Source organism: Orycteropus afer, unplaced genomic scaffold, assembly GCF_000298275.1.
Source record: "Orycteropus afer afer isolate SDZICR_OR568_19922 unplaced genomic scaffold, OryAfe1.0 scaffold00119, whole genome shotgun sequence".
Classification (NCBI taxonomy): Eukaryota; Metazoa; Chordata; class Mammalia; order Tubulidentata; family Orycteropodidae; genus Orycteropus; species Orycteropus afer.
In genome coordinates, this window is record NW_006921706.1 from 1261052 (window position 1) to 1271953 (window position 10902).

General features: G+C 37.1%; 1 protein-coding gene across 1 annotated transcript; it reads right to left on the minus strand.

The window, feature by feature from the left end:
- Window positions 1–411: 411 nt before the first annotated feature.
- On the minus strand, window positions 412–1320 carry LOC103199736 (taste receptor type 2 member 7-like). Its single transcript, XM_007944064.1, has one exon. It carries the CDS (start codon window positions 1318–1320, stop codon window positions 412–414), a length of 909 nt encoding a protein of 302 aa, XP_007942255.1.
- Window positions 1321–10902: the final 9582 nt, after the last annotated feature.

Here is a 10902-nt window from a genome sequence, read left to right on the forward strand (position 1 = left end):
ATATTGTTTCAAGTCTTAGACTAATCCTTATGTAAACCAGAAAATTTTCAGTGATCTGAGAAAACAAATTTATGTTGATCAGTCAAATAAACTCTCTATTTTTTTCTGATTTCTAACACCACTGGCACTCCAGGACAAGTACTAGTTATCCAAATGTATTTCTTTCAAGAAAGTTTTATGTACACACACACAAAAAAATTTAAGTACACAGATTTTTAAGTATGTAAAAAGAGAGAGAGAGAGAGAGAGCGACATCCTTATACATCCAACATCAAAATTTAGTGCCTTGTATATCCTGGTGGTGGGAGATGGGCAGGAAGTTGCCAGAGAAAGCACACAAAATACAAATAAGTCCAGTGAATCCATGTTAAGGAGATACAATGTATTTTACATCATTCTTCCTCTTCATCATCAATTCTTTCTGAGACAGAGAATTCTCCTGAATGGCTGTTGGAACTTAGAATTACTTAAAACTATTATAAGTGAATGGCCAGAGGGATATGCTGCCATTATGTCTTTTAGCACAAAGAACCACTGACTTCCATAAGGAATACTAAATGTCATGTTTGTAATGAAGGCAGCAAAATAAGAAATAAAGAAGCAAAAGAATGTTATCACCATTTTTAATGCATTTATGTGGGCTTCAGTGCTAGCATTTCTAAAACCATGAGCTCTGTTTTGCATCCGATGGGTGTGTTTGAAAACAGAGATGAAGAGCATAAAAGTACATTTCACAAATATGGCTAGGGGGACTATTAATGCCAAGTTGACAAGTAGCACTTCATTGATTTGCTTTATCGTGACTTTGGTCTTCTTCAGCGTAGCATTTCTGAGTACGTCATCATCTACATTTTTAGGGTAATCAAGCTCAATACATAGAGCTGCAATGCTCACAGAGGTCACCAAGCTTCCCAAAAGCAGCCACGGCATTAACTTTGTGATCCTGAATTTCAACCAAAGAAAATAGGACTGAGTGAAGCCTGAAATCTTGAGGCAGTAAAATACAGAAAGGCAAGTGGCAAACCAGAGACTGACAGAATTTAAAAACATCCAAAGAAATAGCATCGCTTTACCATGAATGTTTGTCCGATAGAAGACTGGAAAGAACACAGGGGAAACACTTTGTACCACTAACACCATCTGCAGACCAAGTCTAGACATCCCCATACACAACATGAGGAGTTGTATCGATGTTAGCTTTCTACTTTTCATCAGTTCATTACAGTTCATGATGACAAGAAATCCATTTACTGTAATCCTTGTGATAAATTCTGCTGACATGATGATAATATGAGGAAGAGCTGATAAAGAGTACAACATGTTTCCTACCACAAAGCTTTGCTTTTTTCTTGTGGGTGGTCTTAAACACCTCCTTCAGGAGACCTTGCAGATAAGAACATGCAGTACTGAGAAGTATGATCTTCTGCCAACTCCTGGATCGTAGGTAGAGTCCTAGGCTAGATTTCTTCCTTAAAGAAGAACAATCCAAAAGACTACTTTTTGAATCTGGTGCTCCTCAAATGCACCACTGGGAATGCAAATCCAAGGATTTGAATGATGGTTAAGTCTTCCAATTACATCCTAAGGACAATCACCATATCGGCATTATTCCATTTTCACTCAGACTCAGTCTTGCCAAAAAGCTGATTATAAATATGCTTCACTTAGATTATTGATATTTCCTTTGTGTCTGTTATCTTGTCCTAGTTCCAAAAGCCACGGGACAATTATTTGCCATTACTGCCACAAATATCTAATCTCAAATGTGACCTTTCTCCAGCTCAATTTTTGTCTGATAATAATTCTAAAACTATTGGGTGAATCTTTCTCTGCCATACCCATCTCATGAAAGGCAATCTCCTCTCCAGACTTGAAAATCAGCTCCTGGTATCTAACTTTTTATAAGAATCTTTTCTCTCATGTTTTCACAGCCTTCTTTGCAGAATGCAGACCTGAGGGTCAGCTAACCAGGTAACAAAATTAGTGCATGATTAATCCACATGCTGATTTCAACTAATAATGGTCATGTTGAAAAGCATCATTTCAAAGGGTACAGATGTTTTAACTGCCAGCAGAGGGCAAAATTACCTCTGTGTTAAAATGAGCTTGTTTCCTTATTTTACAAAGAGATGTTCACATAATCTTGCTGAACTTGTTACATCACATGTAAAATGTAAATAAACTATTGTTACTTCATGAAATAGGATATATGCTCAAAGAACTTCGCTCAGTGGCTGGGCCACTCGAAGCACTCAGCAAATGTTAACAACAAAACTGTTGCAATTGAACTGATTTTTCTAAAGTAGATTGCCAAGCCTCTGGGTGGATTCAAACCTCAAATTTTTTGGTTAGCAGTCAAGTGCTTAACTGTTTCCACCACACTGGTGCTCCCAACAATTGTTAGTTATTATTAATACTATTAAATCTGCCCCTATTCTGCACTTACCACAGCAAGAAAATAATAATTCTATTTAGAAATATTTTCAACCAGAAGAATAAAAAACATTGTAAGTGTATTAAAAATAGAAAAACCAATGGATGATCATGCTACCTACCGTCCACACTGACCATGGTCTTTAAAGTACCCCAGGAGCATCCGTAGAATGTACATTCACTAGCCCATGAAAGCCAATGTCAATGCTACCTGTGTAACCTTCGTCTGCCACCTCCATCACCCTCCCCACCAGTTTTCTACACATCATAGCTATCCAAAATGCAGCAAGATTCATCCCGTCTATCTCTTCTAAAACGCTGGGTTTGTGAATAGTATATCAATTTGGCTTCCAGTTTCAAGACTTCATCTTTCTTGCCTATAAACCATGACTTTGTCCAGTAAAAGACATTTGCCTTGCCTCATGGTCTCGAGGAGGAATTTCAATCCAGGCACAGGTAAAGAAATTTTATTTCAATTTCAAACTCTAGACCAGTATTATGACCCTAAAGTTGTGGGGCAAAAGATGAAATTTGGACAGTTTGCAGCTTAGTTTCCTAAGTTACTATCTGAGATTGGCTTATATGAATTGAATGATTGCATTTCAAAGGGTCTAGTAATGATGAAGGAGCTCTGGTAGCATAGTGCCTAAGGCAGAAGGTTAGAGGTTCAACCCCACTAGCCACTCCGTGGAAGGAAGTTGGGGCAATCTACTTCCATAAAGGTTTACCACCTTGGAAACCCCATGGGGGTTGTTGTGAGTTGGAATTGACTCGATGGCAGTGAGTTGTTTTTTGCTTTAATAATGATCTTAGGCTTCTATTTTCCAAATATTCAATCTGAATTAAGTTTACTATGAACGTGTTTCACTAAATGAATTTGTGTTAAAGTTGCTTGAGCAAATGAGAAACCCCAATTTAGCATATACGTAACCAGGCAGATGATATAAATACATTGAGATTTTTTTGGTTTTCTTTTTTCTTTTAATCATGTTGTCATTGTTAGATGCCATGGAGTCGGTTTCAACTCATAGCAATCCTATGTACAACACACTGCCCAGTGCTGTGCAATCCTCATAATTGTTGCTATGCTTGAGCCCATTGCTTCCCCTTTTTCAATGATCTTCTACTTTATCAAGCATGCTGTCCTTCTCCAGGGCCTGGTCCCCCCTGATAACATGCCCAAAGAATGTGAAAGAAGGCTCGCCCTCTTTCTTCTAAGGAGCCTTCTGGCTGTAAATTCTTCCAAGTCAGATTTGTTCATTCTTCTCTCAGTCCATGGTATATTCAATATTCTTCACCAAAACCATAATCCAAAGGCCTCAATTCTCCTTCAGTTGTCCTTATTCATTGTCCAACTTTCACATGCATATTAGGCGATTGAAAATACTATGGCATGGGTCAGATGCACCTTACTCTTCAACGTGGTATCTTTGCTCTTTAATACTTTAAAGAAGTCTTTTGCAGTTTATTTCTTGATCATTACTTTCATGGACATTGATTGTGGATTCAAGTAAAATGAAATCCTTGACAACTTCAATCTTTTCTCCATGATCAGATGTTGCTTCTTGGCCCAGTTGTTAGGAATTTTGCTTTCTTTATGTTGAGGTGTAAATCATATTAAAGGCTGTAATCTTAGATCTTCATCATTAAGTGCTTCAAGTCCTTTTAATTTTCAGCAAGCAAGATTGTTATCATCTTCATATCACAGGTTGTTAATGAATTTTCCTCCAATCCTGATGCCATGTTCTCCTTCATATAGTCCTGCTTCTTGGATTATTTGCTCAGCATGCAGATTGAATATGTGCGGTAAAAGGACACAACCCTGACACACACCTTTCCTGATTTTAAACCAAGCAGTATCCCCTGCTAAATGACTGTTTCTTGGTCTGTGTACAGGTTTCTCACAAACACAATTGTTTTGGAATTCTCATTCCTTGCAATGTTATCCATAATTTATTATAATTATTTTAGTCAATTATCTTTGCATAGTCAAGAAAACCTGGAGAAATATCTTTCTGGTAATCTCTGCTTTCAGCCAAGATCCATCTAACATCAGTAATGATATACCTTGTTCCACATCCTCTTCTGAATCCAGCTTGAATTTCTGGCAGTTCTCTGTCTATGTATTCCTGTAACCGTTTTTTGAATATTTTCAGCAAAATTTTACTTGCATGTGATGTTAATGATATTTTTTGATAATTTCCACATTCTGTTGGATCATCTTTCTTTGGAATGGGCATAAATAAGGATCTCTTCCAGTTGTTTGGCCAATTTATCAGTATAGCAGTGTTGCATCTGTTTATTGAAACATCTCAATGGGTATTCTGTTCATTCCTGATGCCTCGTTTTGGGCCAATAATTTCAGTGTAGTTTGGACTTCATTCACTACCATCAGTTCTTGATCATATGCTACCTTTTGAAATGGTTGAACATTGACCAATTCTTTTTGGTACCATGACTCTGTCATTCCACAACTCATCTGGTCTTCTGTCATTGGTGTTTGATGTGTCACATCTATTCTTGAGATAAACTCTAAATTCAGGTGGAATATACACAAGGTCATATTTCGGCTCCTATAGATTTGTTTTGATTTTCTTCAGCTTCACTTTGAACTTGCCTAGGAGCGATTAACGGTCTATTTCACAGTCAGCCTCTGGCCTTGTTCTGCCTGATGATATTGAGCTTCTCCATCATCTTTTTCTACAAATGTAGTTGATTTGATTCCTTTCTATTCCATCTGGTGAGGTCCACATGTATTGTCACTGTTTATGTTGTTGAGAAAGGGTATTTGCAATGAATATCATCTTTTTTTTATCATAACTGATGCCTGTTGCTTTTTGCTTATAATGTTGCAAGGTATTGTGGAAAGGATATGTGCATATTACTCTAAATACCTGCTATTCCAGCACACTAATGAGGATCTACTTATATTGCAAATTCCTTCACTTTAATAACCAGAATTTAGGGGAACAACAATAAATAATATTTATCTTTTTCATTTTCTATTTTTCCTTTTTCATGGTCTTTTTTCTCAATTTCCCACAGTAAACTAAAGTAATAAAAGATGGGCGAATGTATGGAAATTCTTGTTAGCTAAAAAATTAACACATTGATTATAATTATAATGAATATCTTTGCTAATTATATTCACAAAAAGCATTCTTTTTTTTTTAGGATTTGGGTGACAGAGTAAATTCACTTTTCATACAGCAGTTCACATATACTTTGTCTCATGTCATTGACCAAAATTTACAATGCAGCAGCTCCCCTCCCACTTCCTCCCCATAGTTACCTCCTCCCAGTGTCCATCCCTTCATACTCTTCTGCACCCTGAGCTATCTCCCTGTGCATAAGCAGCCCTTCCTTCTCCCATGATTGTTCTCTCCAGGGCGTGTGTCTACTTGAGGTAAACGTTTAACTCACATTGTTTGTACTTTGTTTGGCTGGAAACCACAGTTGTGGTTCAATTCCAGACCTGAAGGGCAGCTAGGGGCCATAGTCTCAGTGGTTACACCAGACTCTATTGGACCAGCAAACCTGGTCCCCACCTTCAAAAAGCATTCATTTTTAAAACTACATTTTTTACAAAAGCAACCTCTGAATGCATTTGTACCCACTCCTCATTTATCAGGAGGTCTGGTGGCATAGTGCCTAAGGCATTTGACTGCTAACCAGAAGGCTGGTGGTTCAAACCCACCAACCACTCCTAGGAAGGAAGACTGGGCAATCTACTTCCGTAGAGATACCACCTTGGAAACCCAAAGAGGAGTTGCTATGAGTCGGAATCGACCTGACGACAATGAGTTTGAGTTCCTCATTTATGGATATTGTTAGGTTGGGAAGACCAGGTCATCATGCAAAATCAGTGTTGTGCAAGGAAGTAGAGGAGGAATCAGAGGCACCAGGTGCTCAGACACTCAGAACTGCTGTGCCCCTTGGCGCAGCTGTGCTCTGGATCCCAAGGCCCTGCCACTAGGCGTGGCCCTCCAGCAAAACTGGGGCCCAGTGGCTAGACTACAGGCACAGTTGGTGGCTCTAGGGCTTGGGCAAAGAAGGGACCAAGGACGAAGACACTCTGTTGGTGAGAGTTGCTGCTTGTACCTATGCCCTCTGCATCTACCCACTCCACAGCCCCCCACCGCCTGCTGCTGCCCTGTTGCAGGGAAGAATCTTTCCCTTGGAAACGAAGAGAGTCTGATGAGGGGCAGCTGGCTTCTGCTGCAGCCTCCAGACATTGAATTACTGTACCCTTCCCACTGCAGGACTTGGTCCTTCCAGGACTCTCGAGTGAAGGGGAGCAGCTGCAGCAACACCCCTCCCTTCTGCCTCCTTTTGGGCCCCTCCAGTCATTCTTGGGTCCTTTTCAGAAGAGCTGCTTCAAAATCTCCCTTAGATACCTCTTTCACAGAAAGCTGCAACAGAGGCTCTGGTGGTGGGGATGTGAACAGCAAGAATTCGGAGAGCTGGCTGCTTTATCTGTGAGCCTGATAGACAGGGGCGGCTCTGCTGGGAACTGACCCAGGAAGGAAACCCAGGTTAATGTGCAAAATCGTTGAATAGTAGATGTTTTACCACTGTTGTAAATATGAAATGTCAGATAATGAGATAGTCGATAAGTGAAGAGTAGGTACACAGTACAGATACATAATACTTTGAGAAAACATGAAATCACACAAAAGAATTTTAAGCAGTTCTTTTTTAATTTCATTTATCAGATTTCTTAGGTAAAAAAAAGTAATTTATAAATTAGAATCCTGGAGTGTCTAAATGCTTTAAAATTTTTACCAAGTTAATTTCAAGCCACCTTGCATTTGTCACATTCCTGCAGGGGCAGCAGGTAGCACGGTTGTGAGTTAAATCCAGAACATCTTTAATTTTGAAATCCTAGAATCTAGCTCTCATTGGCCTCTCTAAATACATCAGTTAATTGAAAAGTTGAATTTTCCAAGAACTATTTTGAAGGTATAATTGGTATACCACCACTGTTTAGCTTGTATTTGCATCTCTAATTTTCCTATCCTATGTGGACCGTTTTTGCATTTGACCTTATTGAATTACATTGTGAAAACAGAATTTTAGTGAAGAGTTCTTTCTCAGATCTGGGAAAAGCTCATGGTGAGTGACTCAGTCTTGAGGTTAATAATTCATAGGCTTATTAAAGATTTAGGGAAGGCAGTGATCAAATGGAGAGAGATGATTTTCAAATTCAGTAAAGTTTGAAAGTTTTACTAAAAAATAAACTTCTTTCTAGAGAGAAGTAGCAATATACACCAAGAGGCATTGAATATTTGTAATTCATGCAATGAATTTCAGTTTAGTCATCATTCAATCAACATACATTCTTCTAAGTGCTCAGGTGATGTTTGAGAACGGCACACCTCCCATGTAGATTTGTTTGTTTGACTATGTGGTAACAGAGATGTCTGACTATAAAATGAAGTTCATAAACTAGTTGGAGAATTAGAATGTACCTTAACTATTGATACTGTAACCACACATTCTACATGCACAGAGATCTGTTTGGTTCTTATTGGTTATAATTGCACAAATGTCTGAATTTTTTTATAAGCACATTGAATTTGTGCTATATGCTAGTGAATAGCTTAGGTCCTTTATAGATCTCTAAAAAAGATTGAAGTTGTTTTCATTCTTTCAGTTAAAACATTTTTGTTTGGAATCTTTTCCACTGCTTTTGCTTTAAAATTGGTATTTGCAGAGAAAATTACTTTAAAAATGGAATCCTCTATTGGTCCAAATTAATCCATTCTATTGGTTTAGCTCCATGAAAATAAATTGTTCAAAGTATTTTTTTAACTTTCTGTGAAAAACTGACTCAAAATTTCACTTGCAGTCTGCCTTGTTATCATTATGTAGTCACAGACTTAAAACCCTGGTGGAACAAAGAGTCTATGTGGTTTTAAAATATTCCTCCTTCAAACTTTAACAGTATCTAGGTCATTGTCTCTCTATTTTGATCATACTGCAGTAACCGGAGAAACATTTTCAAGTCCACGCAATATATCTTCATGTCTTTCTATGTTCAGTGTAGTTTTTCTTTTATTTTGAATTTATTTCAGATTCTTATAGGTTATCAGCATGGATTTTGAGCTCAGAGCTAGAATGTTTTATTTAGTTTCTAAGTTTCCTTCCCAAGTTCCTAAACTAATTTTAAGTATCAGGCAGGTGAAATAGCATTCAAATAGGGTTAACATCAGGCTAACAATCTAGCTGGCTGCTTTGTCTGTGATCCTGATAGACAGGGGTGGCTCTGCTGGGAACTGACCCAGGAAGGAAACCCAGGTTAATGTGCAAAATATTTCCATATATGTTATTGCATTTTATTCCTCAAAGAAAGAAAAAAAGTAGGCATCAGGTTTAAATAGAAAAATTAAAGAAACAGGCTAATTATGTTTATGTTTGACAATGGTCTATCAGTTCATTTGCCATAATAATAGTAAAATATATTGTTCATTCTTACAATATAGACAGACTGTCTGAATACAGAGTTTGCATTGTGGACCAAAATACTATAGTATAGTATATTCGAATTAGAATACTTTGCACCATCAAAATATTATAGTATAGTATATTCAGATTAGAATATGTTGCACCATCAAAATTGTTAGGGAAAAAAATACGTAAAATCAATTGGGGAATCACAATTTAAAATCTATTATTCTTTTCTTCCCTACACACAGGAATAGGAAAAAAAATTAACACATTTGTTTAGGAAAGTATCAGTGAGGTGGTAAAGTTATAGAACATTGACTTTGTATTGTTAGCATATCTGACTGCATCTGCATCCGTAGGTCTAAGTCAGCAAACAGCAAATGAAATCTAATAGTAAGTGTTCGATAAATAGTGTTGATTGAATTTTCTGTGAAAAATGAGACATGTCTCAGTTTATGGGGGAAAAGTCATAGAACATCTAGGACACATGAAAATCTAATTGCTAGAACAAAAGAATCAGATTCTACCACAACCATCCCTATTATACAGAGAAAAATATTTTGGAATCCTAAATAAATGACTTATTCAATGTCCTCTAAGTAAATACTGGTAGAATTTGTGAAGGTCACTTCAATATTCTGGACTTTGTTTCCTTACAGATAAAACACGTGTATAGAGGGGGAAAGACAATGGGTAAAAACCTTTAGTTTTGCTTTTGTCAACATTTTCACACTCAGATGGCTTTGTATGAGCTTTGTCTCATCCAGGACAAGTAAAGAATAGGATTTCATGACATAGTGATTAATGCATTAATGTTCTTAAAGCCAACTCTGCTCTCAAATCTTCCCCACAAGCCCAACCAAAATCAAAATATTCATTCTACCATGAATGACTTCTATGTGCAAATCATAATTTGGGCCTCAGACTGTGATGGGGAGGTAGGGGTTGCAGATAAAATCTGTTTCTCCAAGAGACTTTGAAAGTAAGGACTTCATTATCTCCTCACCACATCACTAAAATTTAAGGTTCATCATTCCTTTGAACAGAAGCAAGAGAAAATTAAAAATGCAATTTCAATAGGTTGAAAATTTCATAAAGAGGCAAAATATGAATTAGTTGTTGTGAGCTGGTTGAATATGACACCTATGTATTACAATAACAATAAGAACAAAGGCAAATGTCTTATGTTTTCATTGCAATGGAGTAAATGTTAACTAACATAAAAGAAGTAAACAAAAGAAAAAAAAGGCTTAATCCAAAGAGTCAGGGGAAAGTGCTTAAAATGCTCTACTAAATAAAAGTACAAGATGCATCCTGTTACATACCTAACTTGAAGTGGTCTATAGCCCACCACTAGACATATATCATTCCTGGGTAGCATGCATATAATGAGGAAAATTAGCTGATAACAGAAAATAACAAGAAAGGTTAGTAACAGTCTACATGTACCCCTCAAATGAGAATTTATAAAATAATTTATTAGAGAATAATTGGGGTAGAAATAAATAATACATTTTCTACTAAAATATTAAGTGCAGAGAACTCATTTAACTTACTATAATTTTTCTGGTATCTGTAGAACAGGTATCTCTATCATGGAGATGGGAGACTATAGTCTTGAGATGTTAGATAACTTACCTAAATTTAGCTAGAGAATTCATGACATAAGTAGAAATACATTTAGATTTCCATAGACATATTTTCTCCATAATTAAGCAATTTCATATTATAAAATATACAAAGCACACTACTTCAAAACATGGTTCAGGACGCCCACACCAAGCAAAAGAGTCACAAAAGGCTGCTATTACTTAGTCCAATTTGCAAAGCAAATTGTTTCCATAAGTTTGAGTAAACATGCAAGTATCTAGAAATTTTGAGGCTTCCGGCAAGATGGCGGACTAGGCAGAAGGATTGCAAAGACCCTCTTCAACACAGAAAAGGGAAACCAATTAACACAGACACAGAAGATAATCTTGGACCCCTGAGCCTTGAAGGGAAGGATACAGAATTGGACTA